Source organism: Passer montanus, unplaced genomic scaffold (genome assembly GCF_014805655.1).
Source record: "Passer montanus isolate IOZ18808 unplaced genomic scaffold, ASM1480565v1 scaffold10, whole genome shotgun sequence".
NCBI classification, from domain to species: domain Eukaryota; kingdom Metazoa; phylum Chordata; class Aves; order Passeriformes; family Passeridae; genus Passer; species Passer montanus.
The window spans coordinates 19923928-19948589 of record NW_024356505.1 but is presented as its reverse complement, the minus strand read 5'-3'; the positions used below and the strand labels follow the sequence as shown (position 1 = coordinate 19948589).

The following is a 24662-nucleotide window of genomic DNA, read 5'->3' as shown; positions in this document are numbered from 1 at the left end:
TATCAACCATATCAACCAGCATGTAAACAAGACAGAAAGATGCAGCCCTGAGATTTCTGTATGTTGATACTGGTTAGCTTTGAGCACATACTGTCTCTGTTTCTGCTCTCACTGTGGCCAATGATAAATTAATATCCCGCTGTCAAGAAAGGCAGGTAAAAAAAACTTTTCCCCAAAACCTGCATAGCTGTACTTGTACCTATCCCTGATATCTCTCAGAATGATGTTGGACGTGATCTGGGAAGCATAACACCCTTCTCTTCATTGACTGTAAAATGAACCTAGCCTGCTAGCATGTACTATTCACCTCATTTTTGGTAGCTAGGTGCAGTGAGAGGAATCCCACATTAACCAAAAGGTGTTTCCCAGATAAAGATGTGTTACCTGTGCCGTTACAGACCTGCCAGCCCCCCTGCTTTGCAGTTCCTGTGCTTTTGGACCTGCTAGCACTGGTTTCCTTTACTTCTGACCAAGGTACTTTCTCCAGTCCAGGAGGATGAAATGCAGAGCAGTGGCAGTTCACACAGCAAGTATCCCACAGCAAGCACAAGTGTGTGATCTGACCTACAGGTAAATCCTAATTTTCTTCCCTTTTTTAGTTTGATGCAACCCATCTGAGCTGTTCCACTTGTCTCAGATTCTGACAATTCTGGGTTCTGTGAAAAGAGAGCTAAGCCAGGCCCACCACTGGAAGCCAGTAACTCCTGACTTCTCATTGCATCCCTGACTGTGAAGCTGTCAGTCCCAATCATTATTGTTATCTCTTTGCAAGACAGCCCACAGCACACTAGGCTCTTCCCAGACAAACCAGAGCAGCCAAACTGTCCAAGTGTCTCTGTGTTTCACACAGTGACAACAACAGCATTTGAAAAAACATGCAGATTGTTTGGTGTTACAAATCACTTGCCTTTCCTTTCCTCTCCTCTCAGTTTTCATTAATTAAAGCTTGTACACTGTGTACAAGAATCCAGTGCATGGGTCTGTTTATGTTTAACCAGACAGCAATGAGGATTGCTATTTAACAGTTTCCCATTCCAATAAGGAATTTCAAAGTGAACACAGACCATGAATAAATGTTTTCTTATGTGAATGAGGTTGTCATATAGGTCCCTGTAATTCACTAAGCCAATGAGATATTTCCATACAGCTGCAGAGATGTCTCTATCAGAGATACTACAGTAATTTACTGGGGAGAATAATCAGCATCTGAGACAGGTTTCTATAGAAAAATCTGCTTGAGACATCCTGGTCAACAGGATTCACTGGATTCTGCACTGCAGAAAAAGGTGAATTTGGAAAGATGAAAAAGCATAGGTTATCTAAACCCACTGCTTTTCTAGGTGATGCATCTCTAAGTCAGGCATGAGGAAGAACATTTGCCTGCTGGTCAAGTCAAGAAATATTTGCTGCTTTCTGAGCAGTCTGACAATGGGGCGAGCTGGGCAGTCCAGAGGAAACAGATGGAGGTAGCTGATATTGGAAGCACATCTCCACACTGGTTCCTTCTGAAATTCTGCATCTGGAAATGGGAGGTTTAAGGCAGAACAATAGCAGTGTTTTCTGACCTGTCGTAGCCAGGACTCTCTTACTGAGAGAGAAGAATAAAGGCTGTCACCAGTGTTCCTAAATTCCCTCTGATCCTCTCCCTCTGCAGTGAACACACTTAATTTTTATTCTGTGGGCACCCAGGCTCACTTCCAAGCTTTGTACCAAGCAGGTGCCAGATTATAGCCATTGTGGTATCTGACAGGGAGCACAGTGGGATCAGGCTGATTATAGTCATAGGAATTTGCAAGCTGTTAAAAACACTAGGGAACATCACTATCACAGAAAAAAGACCTGATTGATGCACTTTAATTGCTTTTGTTGTTGAAGTTTGAAAGACCAAGAGTAAGCAAACTTTAGTATTTGTTCCTTTTTAGCATTTCTCCCTCTTTTATTATACTCTATTCCCACACACTGGATGGAGTTGATCATGTGAGGCGTGGGAGTACCTGACAATAAGATCATCATTTTTATTAATTCGTGGAATGCACAAAGGAGGCACAGAGGAAGGATCTCTTTTCTATGGTCACCAGTGACAGGACCCAAGGGAATGGCCTGAAGTGTCAGGGAGATTTAAGCTGGATATTAGAAAAATGTTCTTGCCCCAGAGCGTGTTTGGGCACTGGAACAGGCTCCCCAGGGAAGTGGTCATAACAGCAAGACTCACAGAGTTCAAGAAGTGTTTGGACAATGCCCTCAGGCTCTTGTCAAAAAAGTCACTCTTTCAAAGTGACTCTTTGAAATGGTCCAAAGAATGGACAGGAGTTGGACTCAATGATCCTTGTGGGTCCCTTCCAACTCAGCATATTCTGCGATTCCGTGATTCTGTGAGATGTCTTGAAATTTCATACCATCATATAATTCCTAATCATGCTTTTGTATTTTCAAAGCTTCATCAGATTGGATAACTCCACCTGGAAGAGAGATCTCTACACCACAAATTTGAGAACAGTTATGACCTAAAATGACAGAAAATTGTTTTCAGGGTTGTTTGGTGTCCTCTATTGAATGAATTGCTTTTTGCCTTTTGGCTTCTTAGTAGAGATATAGACATATTTGAAACATTTCCCTGCTTTCCATGGCCTATTAGAATATTTAAAGCACAGATGGGAGCCAAGAATGAACAATCCTTTTCCATTCCCATTGGCAGCCTTTCCCAGAGCTCCCTTAATGACTTCTCAATGGATAACAGTGAGATTCTAGGTTTTTTAGATTCTAGGTTTCAGGTCTTCGTTGTTTTGAGAGATTGTATATAAAGATATGTTCTTAAACCACATGCATTGTGGACAAAACAAGTTACCCATTCTATGACAATAGGGATACTCTGCATATATTTGGAGACCAACGCAGTTGTGGATGGAAATATGGGCATCCTCTTTGTAAAGTGCTCTTGCAATAATTTTAAACTTAGCCCCTGTTATCTGCTGGGTCCAGCTTGACCCAAAACTTCAATAATTTATCCATGGAGAGTCTGTTGGTGAAACTGAAGTCTAAGACTTCAGTCCTTGAAGTCTTCAAGTTCTTGAAAAGTCTGTTCATACTTGATCAGCTTTTAGATACTAGGACAAGGAGTTTAAAAGAACCTGGATGGTTTATCTCTCCAGCATTGCTGCCTGTCCTGATAGCAAAATGCCCATAAGTGTTTCAGCATCAATGACATTTTATTTATTCAAAACCACTAGCCATCTTTAAAAGAAAAATTTCTTATCTTTCTATAGGGCAATATCTTACAGCCTATATACCAGTTTTGAAAGAATCAAGTTAACTGCTGTGGTCATGAATTTATAGAAATCTCCCAGGCCGAGCAAGACTGACTATTTTTGTAAAATGTCAGGAATAAAAATATTAGGCAGCAGAGGAAAAGGTCTGGTCTGCTATGAAAGGTGGCAGCTTTACTTTTAGCTGCAAGCACTGCTGGATCAATTAAGGTGATCACAGGGGCTCAGCTCATTCATATTTATGGAACGTCCTTTGAAAAACCACTAATGCTTCTGGCAGCAGATTTTGCTCATGGGACAAATACCTTTAAATTAAACATACAAGAGTTCAGTCTTTGAGATGAAAGGGAAGATTGAAACAGTCTGGGGTGGTCTATGTTATTATATATCTTTATTAAACTCTCAGAGGACAAAGAGGCACACCAGGTTTTCGGTGCTGGAAGGTTTGCAGGGCTCTTGGCGGGCTGCTGTTTTTTTTTCTGAAACACTTCAAGATACACATGGGTCAGACAGCAATATTTCCATTTACTTTCTGGATATGTCAGTAGAATTTCCCAGTAATCCCTAGGGTTTACTCTTCTACTAAAGGATGGTGCAGGACACACTGTTAGCAGAGATGCCAAAGCCTAGCTAGTGTCTGACATCTTAACCTCCCCAAGAGTTCTATTAAAGCAGTGGAAAGTCTCTCTTTGCAGAGAGGCAGGGACCTCTGGCACAGCAGAGTGGGTCAGAAATGATTGCTGTATGCAGCAACTGTTGGATTAAATCTGTTGGCTGCTCAGAAATTTGTTTCTGACTCTTTCTCCAAATACATCTTAAGCTTCATAGGACACAAAGTGTAAAAGTAACAATGGACATCATGCATTACAATGACCTGTTTGATTTTAATACAGAGTTGACTTTTTTTTTTTAGCATGTAACTCAAAAAAGTGAGCCTGGGTGCCATGTAGCAGCTGTGTGTTGTCCTTCACCATGCAGAGCCACCCTATGGAGTGCTGCTAAATTACAATTAAGGCATTTGAAACAAGGACAGTGGGCACGTGATGAATTTTATACTAATGAAAAACCATCCAGTTCTGCTCTTTCAAGCTGGGGCTGACTGGGGATGCTGGTACCAGCCTTCTGCCTAATGCCCGAGTCGACCATGCTTAAGCTTTGTAACAGTGCAATTGATGTGCTGCTCAGGCTGCTGGTACTGCAGTCAGCACTGAATTATTTTATGTCAATAGTAACTGTCTGGGGAGTTGCACTGCCTCAGTACAGCCATGAGCTTGCTGGCTGTTTGTGGGAAGGAAGGGGGTTAAATCCAGACAGCTCTGGTCAAGGATAGGGATTTTTACTTATTCCTGGTAACTTTACAAAAAATTGCTAGTTGGTTATGAAGTAAGGATAAATAACTACTACGGTCTGAGGAAGAAAGTGCAGGAAGAAAAGAGCAGGAATACTCACAGAAATTCTATTTTATGACATGTTATAAAAGAGGGGACAGAATTGCATGCTTTATTAATAGACGGCCATTGGTTCATGCCTGTGAAAACACAGGCATTGCTGAAGGGCAGTGTCTGAGCTGGCTACAAGCACACAGCATGCTGGAAAGTGCAGGCAGCATGACATCACTGCAGTCAGGGCAAAGACATTTCATGGCAAAAAGTAATTATAGTAGGTAGGTATTGTAACCTAGGTTACAATAAGTATTTTAACATTCATGCAGAGTAAAGCTGGCCCAAAATACACAGTGGAAACAGAGCCCACTGAATTACACCTACCTCTCAACGGCTCAGCCAACTCTCCGGTGAGTCTCTCCTGCTGTTTCCAAGTTCCCTTCTGGAGAAAGGTGCATGGCTGTCCTGAACTCACCGGCACGCTGTCAGCCTGTGTCCATGGTGAGCACACCTTGTAGAGACAGCAGACGCTCTGAACTATACCTTGCTGGAAATTTGGACTTCAGTTTGTCATATGGGTCCATTTCTTCCACAGTGCTGTCCTTCCCTTCACCATAAATCCACAGAATTTCACTGATTTCTTCTCTTCCCCTTCCTGGCTATACAGCCTCTGCCACATGACAGGGGGCCTGGCCCCCGCTGTGACTCTTTCACTACACCCTTTTCTATCAAGGGCAGCAGAGCCACTGCCCCTCTGCACCCCTGTGGTTCTGCAGGTTTGTGCCATCTCCACCACGTCTGTATTTCTTACCCACAGCAATTTACTAATTTCTCAGCCTGCTAGAACAAAATCTTTTCTCAAATGCCCCTCATTTCTATGGTGGGTGGATGTAACCCAAATGTTGGATGGATTTTATGGGGCATGCTGTGGGCTTTGCCTTGCTGACTTGAGCTGTGCTGACATATTTCACCTGCCAGCATAGTAGGAGGTTTCTACTCTGCAATCAAAAACATAGCAGACTCCTTATTCTGCCAGTTTTTCATTATACCAAATTCTGCATCCTCCAGTGATGTGGGAGGAAATACAAACCAGTGACCTTGGCTTCCAGTGACACCAGGATGCTCTAAAGGTCTGAAGTCTATCAGCAAAGCCTCTGTTCACAAAGCTCTGGCAGCTTCTTTTTGTGCTGCTGGAGCAGTGGTTGCATCCTTCCCCAGCCAAGACAGTTCAGCCTGGTGAATGGAAACAGGCAGATGTGGCAGAGGAGAGGTAGGAGCTCAGTCTATCTGCACAGTGTGGGCGGGGAAGAACTAAGAAAGGGGAGAACTGGCATTAGAATTAGAACTGATGTTGTAGATTTTCACATGGTGAATACTGAGTGTCTCAATAAACCTGGGGGAGTTGCCGTGCACATTTGGAGGTAAAGTTCAACAGCAAATGAGAAAAACAAAATAAGAAATCTAATGTTAAATGAGAGGATTAAACATTGTTTTCTTAACAACTTGAATCTGCATTTTGAGGGCTGTGTACTATGACCTGTGGTACTTGAAGCTGACAGTGTTATTATGAACATAAGGCTCCATTTGGTCACAACGTTCCTGTGTGCTCCTCTCCCTCAGACACACCCAAAGGCCTGTTCCTGGCACCAAGGACTCACAAGCCACCAGTGTGGGCTGCAGCCCCTCTGTGCAGAGCAGCTTTGCACTGCAGTGACTGCAAGCTCAAGGCAAACCCAAACATTTTCTCCTGCACTTCAGGGAACATTAACAATGGGCAAACAGATGCGTGCACAGTGCTGTCCCAGGCAGACAGGTGGCATTAGCAAGCCTGTATGGAGGCATCCAAGAGACCCTGACACAGCTGCAGAGAGCTGAATGCTGGAGGTCTCCATGTCCCAACTCTCTGCTGCTTTAATTTCCAGCTGATTGAAATGCCACCGAGTACTTGAGAGGCTGTGTTACAGCTGCCATGGTCCCCTCTTGCAGGGCACTCCACACAGCCCCTCTGTGCTGCAGAGATGTACTTGAGTCATGCACTTGGTGTCCCTTTAAGCCTTTGATAAGGGGTGCATCCTGTCTGTGGAAGATCAAAGAGGAGGAACTCCTTTTTCAGCTGTCCAGGACACACTGTCTGCTGTTGCCTGGCTGTGCTGTGAGTGTGGAAGTGTTTGATATCAAATGGCACAGAGCTCTGCCCAGTTGCTGGAATTTGCTCGAGCACAGGGAGAGCTGTCCTTTCTGACACAGAGCAGGGAGAGGGACAGAGAGGCAGCCCTGTCTGCCCTTCACTTCCAGGTGACCTGGGTGCCTTGGAGAGATGGTGGGTGAGTGACTCTGGGCAGGCAGGAGCCAACTGCAGGTAACACCTGAAACAGACTTCAGTGTAGGCTTGGACTTTGACACAGCTCCTTCCAGCAGTCTGGAAAGGGAGGGAGAGCAGTGGCACGACCAGTCGGGGCGGTTCTTGCTGACTCGACATAAACATGTTTTGAAGCTTCCAGCGCAGCCGGCAGGGAACACGCTGTCCCCGTGGGTTCCCTGCCCCTGGCTCAGGAGGTGCCAGAACAGCAGCCAGAGGCACCACCGCTTCCCGTGGCCTCCAGTCCTGGCTGTAGCAGGCTATGCTGTATATATGCAGCCACAGTTTGTCCTCATAAGAAAAAAAAAAAAAATAAAAGAGAAAATAAAAGGATGAAAAGCTGTAAGCATAACAAAAGATCCAGCAGCTAGCAGCAGACAGCAGCCATGGGTTTCCTGAAGGGTATTTCTAAGGTTTATAATTGTTCACTTCTTATTTACAGTGCTGTTTTGTATCCTTTTATCTAGCACTAGCTACCAAGTCTGCCCTCTGCTTAAACCAAGCTATTCATGTCCAAGTGTCTGGAGCTCCACTAACTATAGGAGGCAAGCTTTGCTTTTTTAGGTGCCCAGCCCCAAACAGCTGGAATAATCTTCCAGGCGTATTGAAGCAGGCCCTCACATTGTTTGGGGTTTGGACACTCTTAATCCTTTTCTAAAAAAGCCTCAGCTATGTGAAATGAGCACAAGCTGTGGCTAGTCACTGTTGTGTGCTGTTAAAGAGTTCTGTCCCTTTCTCTTCAGGCACGGGCAAAACCCCTTTATCTCAGTGGGGCTCTTGGTGGCTGGGGATGCAAGGACAAACTGCCCACTTTGTGGAACAGGGACACACTTATACCTCAGACACAGTGATGTCTCTGCACCCGGACTTCTGCAGAGTGTATCAGGGCTTTTGGTTTCACCTGGCTTGAACAGAGAGGCTGAGAGCTGACCTCCCTCTGCTCAGGGGTGTTTGGCTCTCAGGTTTCTCCAGTATAAGGGCTGTACTGCATTAAATAAGGAGGATGAGCTGAAGCCAGAGCTCTCAGCCAGTTCAGTGTATTTAAATTGGCCATATGTGCATATACACATTTATGTTCAACATGTCTTGAAGGTCTAAATGTCAGTCATATACTTCTCTTCCTCTCCTAGCTGTGGCTCTTGATTTTAAACTCCTCCTGCACAATGAGTGCCATCTTTCAGATCCCTTGGCAGGTAACAGAGTGAGGCCAACCTCTTGTCTGCTCTTGCACCCTGAAGGACTTAAAAATCCATTTTCTTGCTGTTTTCTAGACACAACTAGGGGTATGTGTGTCTCTCTTCTACAGATCAGCAACTCAAATGGTTTTGGCTTTATCCACCACTTATTGGTGTCAACAGGAAGCTTGTCACAGATTTCAGTGGACACGATGTGAAGTCTAAAGGTGAACTATTACTACAATCATATTGTTTAATATGTTGATCCCACACTATATTACACTCTTTTATTGACTGAAAAAGAGTTAACATATGTTAGGAACATCACAGAAAAGAGCAGGGAATTCGATCAAATTCGATCTGCATTTCTCAGACATGCTTATAGACAAGCTATTAACGATTCATTTATATTCTGTATTCCATGCCCACATACTATAAAATAAGATTAACTGAATAACTGCTTCCGAGTCTATTATTCTATTATTTTTTTACTAATCTACACTAAAAAATACTTCCATAAGTGAAAGTTTACTGTAATTTATACCAATATACTGTTATTCTCCTAGAAATGTTTACATTATTTAAAATCTCCAAACTTTCTAGTGTAAATATACTTCAAATAAATGCTGAAAATAATTTATTTTACTCTTTCATTGTCAACAGCTTTGCTGGAATCTTCTTCTGCTCTTATGAAAAGAATTAGCCCTCTTCTGAAACAGCACCCTGAGATGAGTAGACCTTTTCCCTCCAAAACTCTCATTTCCTAAGGCAGTGGATATGTTTATTCCTGGGAAGAACTGGGAGAATCCCCAGTTCTCCTCTGCTTTGTTTGACTACTGTAGCTCAGATTTAAAGTCAAGACACATCCTCTCCCTTAAGATCAATACTCAGAGGTGAGGAATATCATGCTGCTGCAAAGGAAAAGGCAAGAACAATCCATTGGAGAAGGATGGTAACATCTCTTTCAAGAAGCCCTGAGTACTATAATATAATTTCCAAGGTCTGTCTGCATCAGTTTATGGCACTCCCGTGAATAATTCTGCCATTGTTTCAGCTGTTCTTACATAGATGTTGACATTCAAAAAGCAGAAGTCTGGGAATATGCAGAAGGTGTTATAATTTGATTTTTTTTTTCCTCAAGTGAACTGACAATCCAGTGGCCTTGAAAAATCATCAAAAGCTTTTGGAAGTGTGACATGTCTCCCAAAGACTGGTCCCATCCTTTGGCTACAGAAGATAGGCTCAGAGCCTGCAGAGTCAGGAGTAGGAGGAGTAGAAAGTAGCAGGAGTAGGAGGAACGCAGGCAAAAGAGGGCAAGGCTATGGAGGAGAAGCACATGAATGAATTTGTACAGCAGAAGACTTCTGGACATCCCCATTAATAACGTGAAAAATGAAAACTTCAGGTGTCCCTGGGCAGAGCTTGGAAATGAAGCTTTCTTCATTGTGTATTTATGTAAAACCTGAGATGAAGCTGATTAGAAGCAAGGGAAAGTTGTGAGATCAGAATGTTTTATAACAGGCGCTAGCTAAGCAGAAACAAGTGCTTCTGTGTCAACACAAACATAGTTTTATGCCTGAGCAAACAGCTTCCTGTGGTCTGTGAGGCAATGACACAAGCCTGGTAACACTGAGAGTGGTCCAAACTGTCTGATCCACCCCTGTGTGAAGGTTGAATTCCACCTGTAATGCCCTTCGCGAGTAGGGGTGTGGCGCTGGGTCACCAATAGTCTGCAATGCGTGTTACTAACTCTGCTGCATGCCACAGTGATTGGAGGAGACCACAAGCAGCCCTGGCAGGCATTCAAACCTGTTTTCCAGTTAATTTGTTAAAAATCAACCCAGAGTTTTGTGGGCAGTAAAGCTGCTAGGAAGACAAAACCACTCTAAGGAATAAACACTACAAAAAAGAGCTTTCAGTGCATCTGATTTATCAGTATGCTCATGGCATTTAACAATCAGCAACAGCTACAGTTAGCTCCTAAGTTTCTGTAAAAGGTCTGCTCAGCAATTGGTATTTGGTTGTCCCAGGAGTAGTAAACATGTCTCAGAGCTGTCTGGCAGCACTGCTGCCCTGTGGGGTGCAGAGCGATGAGCCTCATGCTGTCTCCTGCAATCATGTAGCCCTAGGACCAGTCCCAAACCCAGACAGATCAGCAATGTCAGTGATGACAAATGCACAGAGGCAGCTCCAGGCTGACACAGTTTGTGCCAGCAGCCAGCTCATCTGCAGTGATCCCATTGGCATTTGCTGCAGAATAAATGCTGTCTGGGATTTTCCATTATATATCCACCCTGGCTAGCAATGACACAGCAGCAATATAATTTTCAGCTTTGTATTTCCATTTCCCACAACCACACAGAAATAGTAAGAGGACTTGAGTCATTTACCTAAACATAAATATTCACTGATACTTTAGAAAGCCAGGATTGCCCATACAAGGTATTTGCCTGAGACTAGCAGGCATGACAAAGGACTTGTGGAAGACTTCTGTCTTCCAGAGTGACAGATGAGAGATAGGGAGAGTATTCCAGCCTGCCTCAAGTAGGACCAGGTGTCTATTTTTAGGTAACTGAATGAGCTGGAAGCCAGCTCACAGCTGATGCCATCTAAATACAGGTCCCTGGAGATGCCCCCATGTCTGGGGTTCCATTACAGTCTGTTGAACTCTGCTGCTGGAGACAGGATCACTGTTCAGGCACCAGAGGTAGATGTCTGTTTCAGAAGAACTTTCTGGAGTTCTCTGGATACACTGAGACTGGTCATGAGAGGCAGCTGAGATATCCAACTCACACCTCAGCACACACACAGACATGTACACAGTGCCATGATAAGGTGTCGTACTTGCTGTGCCGAATCCCATGCCAAGGTTCTCAGCTTTCAGGTCTAGTCCAGTGATGTGACAAAGTACAGAAAGCCCAACCTATAACAGCAATGTAAACAAGTCTCTTCTTTTTTTCTTTTTTTTTTCCCCCTTGATTTTCTTATTCAAGCCTTGCAAACAGGGCTGTATAACATTAATGTAACTTAAAGCATACCTGTTCTGAACTGCTCTGTCACATTCCAGGAGAATGTTCAGCAGCTCAAAATAGTGGGATTGGGGGTCACTCTTGCTGTGTTTCCTGCATCACAGTTCTGTCTGCATTTTCAATTGGCCGTGACTCCCAGGAAGGCAGTGAGACTCATTCCTCAGGGCTGTGCCTCTCACGCAGCAGGACATCAGACAGATGCTTTCCTTTTTTTCCTCTTCCTATTAGGAACTGCAAAGCAAGTGTGACACAGGGAAATTTACACTGGCCAATTTGTTGCACTCTGCTTTGATTTTCTTCCATAGCTGCCGAAGAATATTGAGGAGAGCTGATGAGGAGCAGCTCCTGATCATACATATACATACATACCTCCCATACATATTTTCCTGTTTATATAAAAATCTTACATTATGAAGAGCCCTCAGGATATTGAAAGACCCAGGACTGTGTTCCAGTACTTGTTTGACACCCAGCATTTGAGACTGAGAGGAAGAATTAAGACTGCCTGTGGGTATTTCTGCCCTTTCTTCCCTGTGAGGTGAGTGGAGAGAAGCAGGACTGACTGAAGCTGCCTACCAACAGGTCCTTTCTCCTTGCTGACTGTGAGGAGTAGCAGCATCTAGCCAGGTCCTGAGTCACGTCATTCTGTCTGAATGTGTACAGCAGCACAGATGTGCAAAGTCACCTTAGGGCCTGTAATTGAGGGTCAAGACATAGACATTTAAAACTCTGTTGTCAGTTCTTGGGAACTACAAACCCAATGATGTTAATGCAGAAGTGTGCCCCTTATCCTTCACCTTCACCACCCCCAAAAATTAGCTGAGCTGAGGGATCCTAAACTGCCAGGTTGTACCTCCTGTTTGCCAAAATGGCTAAAGAACTTAAGGGCAGAAAATTCTTTGGTGTTTTACCTGATCCTCTAAATTCATCATTGCTGCCATAAGGAGGGGAAAAACCCAACTAGTTTTCCAGTCCAGTAGTGTTTCTCATCAAAGGTAGCAAAGCTTGTTTTGTAATAATTCTTTGGGAAGGACATTATTGCATGTAAAGGGCAAAGTCTGGCGGATTAAAAAACTTGGTTAAGTGATAGGGAAATGATAATAATGAACAACTGTGTATCAAGGCTCCAGGGAGATTAATCTGGATATGTGCCCAAGGCACCAGTAACACTAACCAGTAATCAGTGTACACTTTTTAGCTAATGATCTGGAAGAGAAAACACAGGGTGCTTTGGCGTGGTTTCTGTTGACATCAGGAACCTGGCTGGGTAAGGTCCCAGTCAGAGAGCAAAGGGCGAAAGTGCAACACCTGCTTATCTCCTGTGAAACCAGAACACTCTTCAGCCGTGGGTAAATGTGCTGATGTCAGTAGCCCCCCTGACATGCCAGCAACAAGCCAGCCCCACATGGTGACCAAGAGCTGGTGCATGGCCTCCTACCCACTGGGCTTGTGCAGGGGAAGGAAAAAAACCCACCTTTTGCCTTCTAGGCTGCAGGAGCTTGGCTGGGACTCATGGTCTGTGCACAGTGTGCTGCAGAGAGTCCTGGCTCTGCTGGGGCCATGTGCTCAACAGGGAGGTGCACCGACAGCAGCTTGGGTCCATCCTGCTGCACTTGGGCATCTCTGCTCCCAAGCCTGCCATAGGCAAGGTATAGAATGCATGTATGTGTATTTCTGCTTCGAAAAACCTGGCAGGAAATATGCAAGTCCTGTCTGTAAAGGCTGCAGCACGGTAAAAATTGTGGGAAAACACAATGGGTGTTTTTGTTGTTGGTTTCCTTTTGTTTGCTGTAGCAGTTTACTGAAGTCCCTGGTGTATTTTAGTTTGGGGTTGTTTGTCCCAACACACCTGGCATACTGGTATATGTCAGTGGTACATTTCTGTAATTGCAAAATGCAAAAACAGGATGCCATGTAATCTGCTTCCCTGGCATTACAAGTCAAAACTCTAAAGAAGGTGAAACCCTTGCTAAGGAGGGTAAACTCAGGCTGTCACTTTTAGACTTGCTGTCAGACACCTGGAGTCAGGCTGGTTTTCATCTCTACTTTTTTGGGTAAAGTATCTACATATATTTTTACAGTTACTCTGTCTTCTTAAAATTAAGGGAGATGCAAGATGGCCCCAGGCCAACACAAGTCTGCTAAAGCACCAGTTGTACAGGACCTTTAGGTCATGACACCATCTGATCACTGCCATTTTCTTACACACCAAAAGCTACAAAAAGCCAGCTGTCCCATTGCTTCAGAGCTGAAAGACAGCCAACCCTTTCCTCTGTGGGAAAACTTTTCTTTTAGATATAAACCCAGTGATAGATGTCTTTTTTCTTAGTCAATTTTCATACTCTTTAAAAACTGAACAAAAGACAATAACTTCAGAGCGTAGAACACACACTGATGGAACATTCCCAATTCTCATCTCAAAATGAATACCCTCCTAATTAAAAAGAGTAAGGAGATGGGTAAGGTGATGCACTCATTTTAGGTACTGTGTAACCTCTCAACCAATGCAACATGAAGCATAAGCAGATCATTCTTCCAGTGTTTCTCCCCACTGCCGTACCTGACATGGTATGAGTGTTGTTTTCCTCAACTCCATTTCATAAGACTTAAAATAAAAAGCCCTTGCTCGCATCACACTTCTTAAAAAACAAAGACACAGATAAGCATTTAAAACATTTTATTATAAAACTATTTCAACATCTACATCCAAGTAAAAGACTTGAAACTACAGCTCTGCTTTCAGAATAAAAAGTCAGTGAATGCTGGAAAAGGTGCTGTATTATCTAGGTAGATAGCCTAGATACTACACAGATTTCATGTGTGTTCCTTAAGTGCTTCACAACCTCTGCCTGCATCATGAATGTTCCACAGCTTTGCTCTGCAAGCAGCACCACAAACATTTTTGCAGCACATATGTGCCTCAGCTGCTTTGAAACAGAAATTACTAACTGAAGCAGCTGCAGCTGTATTACAAATGTATCACCAGATCATAACTCAGGTTCAAGCACTCCTGGATGCAGACAGAAAGGTATAAATTGTGTGTACTTGACAACAATGACTATTTTGGTATGTGTTTGTAACCTTGTATTCCATTAAAAAAAATCAACAAATACTCAGTTACTTTATGACAGTGAAAGCAGCTTTTTTTACACCTCTATATTCCAGACAAAGGTATTTCCTTTTTATTAGCCATAGCATTCACTGAGCTGAGCTCAGATGCATGATCTGGTGACTTTTGGTGACTGCAGCTTATTCACCAGGATAAAAACAGCCAGATGCAGTACTAAGACCACCACGCTCAGCAGTTATCATTAATACACGTAAAAGTAGTTTTTAAAATAAATGAGGCATACCAAAATATATATTTTTTTTCAATGAGAAATATATCTCAACAGGACTTCAAGAATGCAAAGGTAGTTTCCTATTAAAAACCATTTTAGATTCACAGTGGAATATGGAGTCATTTTCTGCCCAACAAATAGAAATCTCTAATAGAAAACTGTCATACTGAGCAGGATGTTTTAATGTATTTGTAACTTTTTGCAAAGTATCACATAAACAGAAAATAATATGATAATTAGTTTTTTTAAAAAATTCAAGTAGTATTCTACAGCCCTGATGAACTTTTGACTGGCCAGGTTGGCAGCATACAATAGCTTAGTATCTGTTAAAGTTTACCTTGCTTACAAAAGTGAAAACACACAAAGAAGATGGGCAACAAAGAAGCTTACTGCGAATGGAACATTTTCTGATCAACCCTCTCTCACTGACATTTTTCCTGTGGGAATTCCCCCTATTTTGCTCTTCATAAAAGCTTTCCTGTAGTTTTCAGTGCTGTTCACATTTTGAAACATTTCTTAAGCCCTTTCCATTGCAATGAACAGTTCTTAAAATAAGTTCTTACGTTTCCAACACAACTCCTGAAAACCTTTCCTACAGACCTTCAGTGCTCAGCCACAGCTTTCAGGAGATAGGTTCCCTTTGTACATCTTTGGGCTGACATGGTCCAATACAAATTTGAAAAAGACAATTGGCAGATTTTGGTTTAGTGTATTGAGCCACTAATCTAACAGCACAACAGAAACAAACAACAAGACTGTGTTTTAAACAAGCTATTCTTCACAACATGCTTACACAATACATGTCACCGAAACCTTTCTGTTCAACTTGCAATGTCTGACTTCAGTTCTTGGAAAATCCTAACTGACTTGGCACACAGAATACAGGGACATAGGCCAGATGTACCCTAATGTGAGAGCCGTTACAACCAAGTAGCTTTCCATTTCCTTCCAGTAGCTCTTAAAAATATCCTGATTTTCTTCATTACCTTATGCATAGAAGCCCTACTTGGCTGATTTTCCATGAACAGTTTAACATAAAATATCTAGCAGTGTGACTCACAGAGCAAGGCATCACTTAATATGAAGATCACTTAAGAATTATTCCTGGAATAGCTTTTTTTTTTTTAAAAATGGGACTGCCTTATATATGGCAAACACTTTCTCTCTACCTTCCAGGGTTTCTCTTCCAGTCAGGCTGTACTTGAATGCTGTTTGTATCTTGCTACAAGACTGCCATGTTAAGTGGATCTTTTCCAAATGTTATAAATACAACTTTAAAGTATGGATGCTATCTATCTACCTGAGGAGTTCTGTAATAAGATAAACTGCTGATAACTATTCTAACAGAAAAATATGCATCAGCATAACTCGTTTATCAGTCAGTATTAAGAATTCAAGCATTAAACAGGATTTTAAAATTGCACACCCCTACCACAAGTCTTTGATCATAGTAAAAAAATAGCTTGATTTTTCTCTATATATAGCTCTTCTTTAAAGACATATGTGCTCCTATTTTTCTCATCCTGAAGTCCACAGCAAGGTTTCAGATTCAGTGCATACTAGGTTTATGATACTCTTCTTTTTCTTCTGCTAGTCCTGAAACTTGCTTGTTTGAAGGTAGATGAATACTTCCAAATGGTGCTCTTGAAGCCAGCTTGATCCCCTGGGATGTCTCAATATCCACTTCTCTTCAGGAAGCTGCACTCTGCTTAGCCATATTCTTTGGGTCTTTACTTGGGACACACCAGTCATCTGCCTCTGAGGTAGCCTGGTAATGCTTGGAAGCTGATTTATTAAAAACTGGGAGTTTTTCTATTGATTCTGTTGATAAGGCCTAAAAGTCAAGAAGTAACAGGTTAATACCTCTCAGTAATGTCACTTAGCAAAAATTCATTCAGCATGCCTGAAGTGTTAAGCCAGTGACACTAGAAAACAAAGTTATTTACACAAATGTTTCCACTATAGATGTTGTAGTTTATGTGCTTCAGCATCTATGACTGATTCGGGTAATTTGGTAGGACAACTGCAGTAACATCTCACTCTATTTATGCATTTTTCATAGGCCTTAAGCAGTAGCCTCTAACATGTTTTCAAGATAGTCCAGGAATGCATGGAAAAGGACTTTGATCTGCAAAATTCCAGTGAAAATTTTTCAATAGAAGTGTTACAAATATATAGCTGAACTGTCTCTTCCTTTCCTACTTCTGCTCTGATTGTTCTTCAGTGTTTTCAGATTAGCAAGGGGAATTCAAAGGAAGTTTCTCCCATGATTAGGCACAGAAAATAGAGAAAAACATGTAGTGTTGCTGGCAGGTTTCTTATAGAAACAGCAGTGCAAGTTATATGCCCAGTATTCAAAATTACTGGTAGCACCTTGACTCATTAAGGATTTAGTTTATACAGACTTTCTGGTTTTCAGAGTAAACAAACCTGATCTGTTGCTCACACCTTTACTTCACTCTCTTCAAGTACTTAGTATTACATGAACAAATAGGTAACACCTTAACACAACCTGAAAACCAACAGGGTTCTCACTAGTAGTTGTTCAAGTAGACTAGTTAAAGCCAAGTGACTTTTTTGATACCAGTTAAGAACCAGTTATTAAATCTGTCATTTCTCAAGAAAAAACAAGAGCGACTCATGAGCAGAGAATCTGTTTACCTTAAAATGGTAACAAGTACTTATCCCACTGCATTAATGGCAGTAATCTTTTATTTAACTAAATTTAAATACATACCTTCAAGTAGATGATAGCATCTGTTCCATAGCCACATATGGAATAAAGATTTAGATCTCCTTGAAAGTACTTAGCATACAGACGAGAAATTGGCAAGCCATACCCAAAGCCAGCCTAAAAATAAAGTACAATATAAAATTAATTATTTTTTTACTAGCTCTAATGGCTTCAAGTTAAACAGCTGGAAAGTCTTTGGAGATTTTTAAGCTGTTAAAATACCCTTTGAATTTCCTCTTCTCTTAGAAGAAAACATAAATCTCTAATCAGTTTCATAAAGAATGCTGAAGCTGACCGTTAAAAACCCAAAGTCACAAGACAAAAACTCTCTATGGAAGAAGGAGGGTCTATATATATATATATGTCCCACTCTTGCATGTTAACTCTCAGTAATTTTTTCCCTCCCTTGTAATTGCTAGTACCACTTGATCAATAAAAGAAGCTTTCTATTGGGAGACAAACATAATAATCTAAAAGACTGTTCCAGCTGTGCTTGCCTCCAGAAACACCGCATGATCTACAGTAAGTTTGAGGTCTGAATGGAGAGTGAAGACAAAGTAAATTAGTGTCATTGGAATGCAGGAACAAAATGATGAGGGGGTTATATTCAGGTTGTTTCTTTATGCCTTTAAAAGCATATTTTTGTCCACTAGCTAAATACTAAAATTCTGTTTCAGAAAGTGTAAATTCATACTTATGGGGCACAGTAAATCTTTGAATACCCCACAAAACAGCAGGATGGACACAGTGCTTCATTATTAACCCACCAACACTTACAACAACCTAATTGCAACATGAGCATTGAAAGTATCTTACCAGAGGGGTATTTCGAGCATCATCCACGTTTGGCCTCGGTGCAGTGGAATACATGTAGCTAAACAGCCGCTCAATCTTCCTCACTGGAACACCACCCCCTCGGTCTGCAATCTGATTTAAGAGAGAACAAAGTTAGTAACAAGCATGCACTAAGAATGGTATTTAAATAGTTATTTGAACACACCTTTCCAACAGTCATAAATGCAAAGATTTGTTTTGCAGCACATTACTTTTTTACTAGATAATTGTGAACATGGAGGCTCACATCATCAAGAGAATTCTCTTGTGCTCATGCATAGTGTCTTCAACCTATTCTCAGAGGACAGATCTTTTATAGAACCAGCTATGCATGTAAAATAACATAAAAACACTACAGTAGGTTCTTTGTAGTAGGCCAGCAAAATACCTTGATTGCCAGGTCTTCTTTCCCTAGAACAACTGTCACTTCAACCGGAGAAAGAGTAGGACTGTTTTCTTGGAATTCAACAGTTGCTCTCATTGAATTCTATGGAAAAGAAGGTTACTGTGATCAGAGGTTGTTGAATCCATGCACTTCAAACAAATCCCTTCTACACAGAGGCAAAATTATCCTCTACTCCTATCAGTGCCTGGTTTCCAAGAGACACACTTAGCATTTTGGCATAATGGGAGCAGATTTATCATCATTTAAGGTGTGAGAGGAGGTCTCACAATTTAAAAGCATCTAAGCATAGCCAAGACTCTTCTGAGTGAAAGATTACAACATTCTTGCCCAACATTAACTCAGGCACTGTAAATTAAATAATATAACTCCCTTAAAGTCAACAGGTTTCTGGAGAAGAGCAAAGTTCAGCAGTTGCTAAAGGTTGCCAAATTTCTGTATGTAATGTTGGCAGCACTGAAGTTCAGCTGCACTCACTACTCCTTAAATACATTGTCCACTCCACAGAAAACACAGGAAAGCAAACCTGCAGACGCAATCTCTAAAAGCAGAAGGCTACTGGTGACCACAATCCCACATCCCACTTCATTCTCTTATACTAACATACCTTAAAGAGCTCAAAAAGCATGTGAAAAAGGTGAGATGGAACATATACAATGCTAATTGGCTCTCCTGGAGCTTTTCCTAGAAGAAAGGAAAAATAAAAAACACTCAAAAGGGTGATGACATTTTTCTATATGGTATCCAAATTTTACAATGAGCAAGTTGCAAATAAATAGTTTCATTTTTTGTTTTCCCCCTTCCAAAATTGGGAAACAGCTTTATGCATTCATTACAGTGTTTAGATTACAATTGCCACTTGCTTAATAAGTTTCTTTTCAAATAAACAAATTAAAAAATCAAGTATTTATTCCCCACTTATAAATAAAGGATTTCAAACATTAAGCAGATATCTCAGACTGGATCCAGCATTTCAGTCAGCATCCCCAGTTCCTCACTCCAGATATGGAGGTCCTCTGTAGCAACTTCTCATACTACTTTAGGTACAGGTTTGTCTGACTTTTCTCAAATTAATAAATGGTACCTCAAAAATGTGGTATTTAAGATACATCAGCATTTGAGCTCTAACATGGGAAGTTAAATGAGGTGCCTATAATAGAAAATGAAGAGGAACTACCCAAGCCAGATCAACTGGTATGTTCACTAAGGTTACAGAATTGAGAGACTTTTGACTCTGTAGAAGAAGCAGTTTTGGCTACTGATAGGCTCTTATCTTACCATTCACTTGAGTAAGTTTCAGTTCAGGAGATGTCAAGTAATACTGGTCACACAACAGCTTGGCACTTTCATAAGCATCTGAAATAATTGTTTTAATAAATTATATAAAGTATAACATCAAACAATGTAAAAATTCATTCTAATGCATGGCAGAATACAGCTTTTAACTGCCTTAGCTGGTAAGGTGTTTGACAGTCTAAGACTGGATTATGTCACAAGAGAATGATAATATTGCATCCACTGTGTGCACTAAAAATTGAGAACAATGGGCAATTACAGAAGCATGAGCAAGTCTTTGTACCTTTTGATAATTGTATGGAACTGATGCATCTGCTATCTACTATCTACCAGTAGGTAAAACCAATCTCAACACCTCAGACAACTTCAACTCCTTCCTCATCTGTCACTTGCTAGGACTTACTCCAACATGGTTTTTTACTGCTACTTTGTATTTTAAATTCTGTCCTCTAAAAGCTCATGCCTTGATAAGACTGCTTTCAGCTATTTCAATTAAAGCCAGTCAGCATCCTCTACAAGTGAAGCTGGTTACCCAAACTGCTTGCAGTCAGATATAGATACTGATCAGGAAGAGAAATGTTAAAGCTCTGAGAATACGCACCATTCACTACTTCGACAACATCACAGCAAGGATCAATACTTCCAATGTGCCGTGGGTGCCCCGAGCCAGATTTATCATCAAATAGAAGAGCTGTTTGACATGAGAACAACAAAACATTTAATCCCAAATACTGTTTTATAAAAAAGCCCCAAAACTGAGACTAATGCAGTGTGATGACAACATATAATTACATAAAATACTGAATGTTTATGCCTTTTATGAGTTAAAATGCTATCTACTGTCAGCAAACTATGTTGGCTTTTCTATAGCTCACATCTAAAGGCTTTCCAGACATAAAGAATGATATCCCTACATATTCCACAAAAGAGTTATTTCAATTGTTTTGTAGTCTGTCACTTAAAGTTTTCCCATTACTTTAAGTGATAGATTCAGTTTCTAATTTTTCAGTGTCACACAAAATTATGTAAAATAGTTCTCCAGCAGTTTTAAGAAGTGTTTACATTAACATGTTACTAATTAGATTGAAGTTTTTCCTCAGGTAAAAATTTCTACTTACTGTGTTGGTTCATTAGCATTCGGGTGGAAATACGGCTCATGTAAAAACGATCCAAAAAATACTGGATGTTTTGATTGGTGACAGGATCTACTTTAAAAGTGTCTTTGTATTCAATTACTCCTTGTGCCATTGTAGGAACCACATCATGATGTCTGTTTCGGACTCTAATTAGAGTATCTATAAAGCTAGGTTAAAAAAAAAAATCTTTTTAGAACATTATTCTCAGACAACACAGAAGCAAGATTTGTATAACGTAATTATTTAACCTAGCACCAGCACAGATAAGTGCTTAACAGCCTTACTAAAATACAGTGTGTTTTTTTTTTTAACTCTTTTAAAAGTAATTCCTCATTGACCTAACACAGCAGTATTTTACATTTTTAAAACAAAAGGTACAATGAGCCATATCAAGTTCATCACCTGTTTACTCATTTATTTGCACAGAAGAAAATGTAAGGAAAGGAAAAAGATCCCAAGATTACATCTTGGAAAAAAGCAAAGATATGACTGCACAGATTTTTTTTTTTTTTTGTATTTCTCTGTCATGACTGTTCAAGGAGCAATATGACTTTGAAATTAGGCTGTGACAGGTCATACTTATTTGCAATACTGCTAAATTTGGTCAGAGGTTTCGACCAGCTTGTTCTATGCTCAGCTAGATTATCAAATTCAGCTCATCATGGCTGTCAGTCTAAAGTGACTATACTGTGAAAAGTACAAGGTGAACTAAAAAGTTCAAAGAAAAACATGAAAAACATACTCAGATAAGACTTTTTGGTCATCTGGGCTTTTCTGATGGAATTCAATCAACTCCTTTAGGCTTTGGATGTACCTATTGAAAAAGAAGACAAGAAATATATGCTATCAATTTGATTTTTATTATTCTAGCAATATCAAAAATACTTTGTCTTGTGCACATCATTAGTCCTAACAAGACATCTAGGGGTTTTAAGTATCTTTGAAATATCCAAGTTACAACCAACAATGGAATGACAGATGGACACTTCTTGAGTGCCTGAACTCCAGAAGTTTTAAGTCTTTTCTTGTGCCTGCCACCAGAGAGGAATCTAAGCCCTCACTTAAGGTATGTGGGATCCCCTTATAATTCTTTAGAAGAGATGTATTTCAAAAGAAGATCCAAATGACAATGCCAATCAGGAAGCCACTTAAGGAACATTTTTCCAAGTCTGATCAGCTTTGGCAGAAGCAAAGTAGCTGAGCCGCTTGCACTAACATCTGACAGCCTTGATGCATACAGCACAGGCACAACAGTTTGCTATATTAAGAAGAGTTTCTAGATCTGACTCTTAATACTTCTGCTCTTTATGTCTGCCATCCTGACAAATGCTGAAACTGGGCCAGTAAGCAAGGTTAAATCAGATTCAACCACTGTGTCAACTGCAGAGATTATGTTAATTGAATTTCAAACACTTGCTGCACAGGCCAAGACAATATACTTTGGAATAGAAGCTCTGTTAGTAACTTCATCAGTGAGAGATCAAAACAAGTACATAGCCTGCTTTCCCATTTTGTGTGGGTCTCAGTCTGTAATGCTGTGTGGAAACAGAACACGTTTTCTTTTCTCCCTTCTCTATTCTCTATTCTCCCTGCTTCAAACTGTTAACTCCCCAGCCCCCCCCACCTATTTAAAGATAGCAATATAATCATATTGATTTTCAATTCAATTTTAGTATGCTAGAAAAGGACAGTGCGTAACAGCTTGCAACTCAGATTTGATGAAGGAACTGCATATCTACTTGTTACACTTTGTTATACTTGTCTACTTTGTTTATACTTGTTATACTTTGTTACTATTCAAAAAGTCTGTAACAACAAAGTTCTCAAAGCTGTGTAACTTTGCATGCTGAATTCAAGCAGTTCATACTTACCAGCTTTTTACTAATTGTACTGATGGAGTGCCTAGTAATTTATCAGGAAGAAGATCGATTTCTTTCAAGATATTTGCAAACCTCACAGGAAGTTCTTGTCGCAAAAATGCAAAAGAAGTTCTCTCACATCCATTAGTTGAGCCTATGAATAAATCCAAAAGACAGTTTTTGTTTGAGGAAGTTTCAAGATGCAAATACAGATTGCTGACTTCCCATAAATTTCAGAATTTCTCTGTTTCTCCACAATCACGAGGCTTTTGCTGGCCAGCTCACCTAAGTGTTAGGCGTTACATGTTTATGCAGAATGCTGTTTACATGACAGTAAGACACAGCGTGTTCCTGGACGGAATATTTGTACAGATCCCATTTAGCCAGGAGACTTAACTGCAATCCCCTCAGAAGCACTCCGGCCTCTGTAAACAGGAGGTTGTTCGGGGTGACGTCTGGCAGTATCAAGTGCGCACAGCCGCCAGAGCTGCCCGAGCGATAACGGGATCTGGGAACTGCGCGTTCCCGCTGGCTCCTCCCGCCTCCGGGCGCGCGGAGCACGAGCGCGCCCCGCAGCCCACGTCCCCCAGCGCCCGCACCTACCAACACGGCCGAAGCAGCGCTGCTGTAGCGCATCTTCAGCTCTGGTGGCGGCACCCACAGGTCTCCGGCCCCTGGCACCTGGCCGGCGGGTAACTGCGGCCGGGAGTGCCCGCCCGACACGACCTCCCTGCCACCGCCAGCACCTCGGGGCCGGAAGGTTCCCAGCGGGGCTGGGAATACCCGGCGGGCCCGTTCTGCTCCTCCATTCTGGCGCTGGGCAGCCGAGCCGGGGGCCGGCAGTGGCTTCAGCGCTGGCTGAGCGCGGCCCCTGCGGCGGGGATCGCCGCCTCCTCTGTCCCGCACAGCGCCGCTCCCGCACCCCCCCCGGCAGCCCCCGGGCTCGCTCCTCATGGGGAAACGAGCCTCCGAGCCCCGCAGCCCTGACCTCCCCCCGCTCCTCCCGACTCTCACCGAAGTCCAACAACTGCTTGATGGAGAGCGGGGAGGGGGAGAAGCGGGAAAACTGCTCCACCTCCTGTGGCAGCCGGCTGCTGCTGCTGCCGGCGCTGGCCCCTGCCAGCGGGGCGGCTTTGCGGAGGGCGATCCGGGCGGCCTTCATCGCTGCCGAGCCGGCGGGTGCGCGGCAGGTAAGCGATCGCTGAGAGAGCGAGTGCTCCGCGGGCTCCGGGGCTGTCACCGTCCCCTCGCCTGTGGCGGGCGGCCTCACGTGGCGCCTCTATTTACAATCGCAGGGGGGCGGCGCTCCGCCAGGCCGCGCCCCCCGGCCACTCGTGACAGCGCTGGCGGCGTTCCCCGTGGCCGTCCCGGCCTGGCGGGCACCGCGCCAGCGGCACGGGCGGTAGCCGGGGGGCAGCCCCGGGGCCAGGGCACAGCCCGGGCCAGGGCACACGGAGTGGCGGGTGCTGCTGCTGCGCCTCCCGCGGTGACCTTGTGCACGGGGCCCGGGCCGGGCGAGGCCGGCAGGGCGGCTGCTGCCGCTGCCGCCGCCCCTCACGGGCTGCGGAGGCTCCGGCCCTGTGCGGGCTGTGCACAGGCATCCAGTGGGCGCCGGGGCTCGGGGGAAGCGGTGCACGGCGCCATGGCCCGGCCTGAGGGTGCGAAGGTGCCCGGGGCGGTTGTGTTTGCACTCGTACGGGGGTGCTGGCAGTGCTGCTACTGACGGGGTAGCTCCAGGGCCGGCGCACAGCCCGGCCGGCTGCGTGGAAGGCAAAGGGAGCAAAATCAGGTCCCAGCCGCGGGCTGACGACATGTAGGTCATGGCTGTGACCTGGTTAATAGTGGCCAAAT

The 24662-nt window shown here is 42.7% G+C and overlaps 1 protein-coding gene and 1 long non-coding RNA gene across 4 annotated transcripts; both read right to left on the bottom strand.

The window, feature by feature from the left end:
* Nucleotides 1-9303: 9303 nt before the first annotated feature.
* LOC120503482 lies at nt 9304-13209 on the bottom strand. 3 transcript variants are annotated; one of them, XR_005627761.1, is made up of 3 exons: nt 12683-13209; nt 11218-11439; nt 9304-11102 (listed from the first exon to the last, which is right to left on the bottom strand). It is a non-coding gene; the product is annotated as an uncharacterized LOC120503482 (long non-coding RNA). The 3 variants fall into 3 exon arrangements; XR_005627760.1 differs by lacking the exon at nt 12683-13209 and adding an exon at nt 12120-12637; XR_005627759.1 differs by lacking the exon at nt 12683-13209 and adding an exon at nt 11578-12102.
* A 659-nt stretch (nt 13210-13868) lies between these two features.
* On the bottom strand, nt 13869-24080 carry PDK4 (pyruvate dehydrogenase kinase 4). Its single transcript, XM_039711913.1, has 11 exons — nt 23826-24080; nt 22824-22965; nt 21695-21766; nt 20935-21119; nt 20418-20507; nt 19799-19876; nt 19128-19204; nt 18506-18604; nt 18100-18210; nt 17287-17400; nt 13869-16383 (listed from the first exon to the last, which is right to left on the bottom strand). Exons 1-11 carry the CDS (start codon nt 23971-23973, stop codon nt 16240-16242), a joined length of 1260 nt encoding a protein of 419 aa, XP_039567847.1. The 5' UTR covers nt 23974-24080; the 3' UTR covers nt 13869-16239.
* Nucleotides 24081-24662: the final 582 nt, after the last annotated feature.

Bases quoted from the DNA above. Each gene is read 5' to 3' on its own strand.
- PDK4 (XM_039711913.1), bottom strand. From the start codon at position 23,973: ATGAAGGCCGCCCGGATCGCCCTCCGCAAAGCCGCCCCGCTGGCAGGG. The intron at 19,205-19,798 runs GTAAGATAAGAG...CCTTTCTTCTAG, and splicing joins GAAACTTACTCAAGTGAATG to GAAAAGCTCCAGGAGAGCCA. The intron at 16,384-17,286 runs GTATGTATTTAA...CTTGACTTTTAG, and splicing joins ATGCTATCATCTACTTGAAG to GCCTTATCAACAGAATCAAT.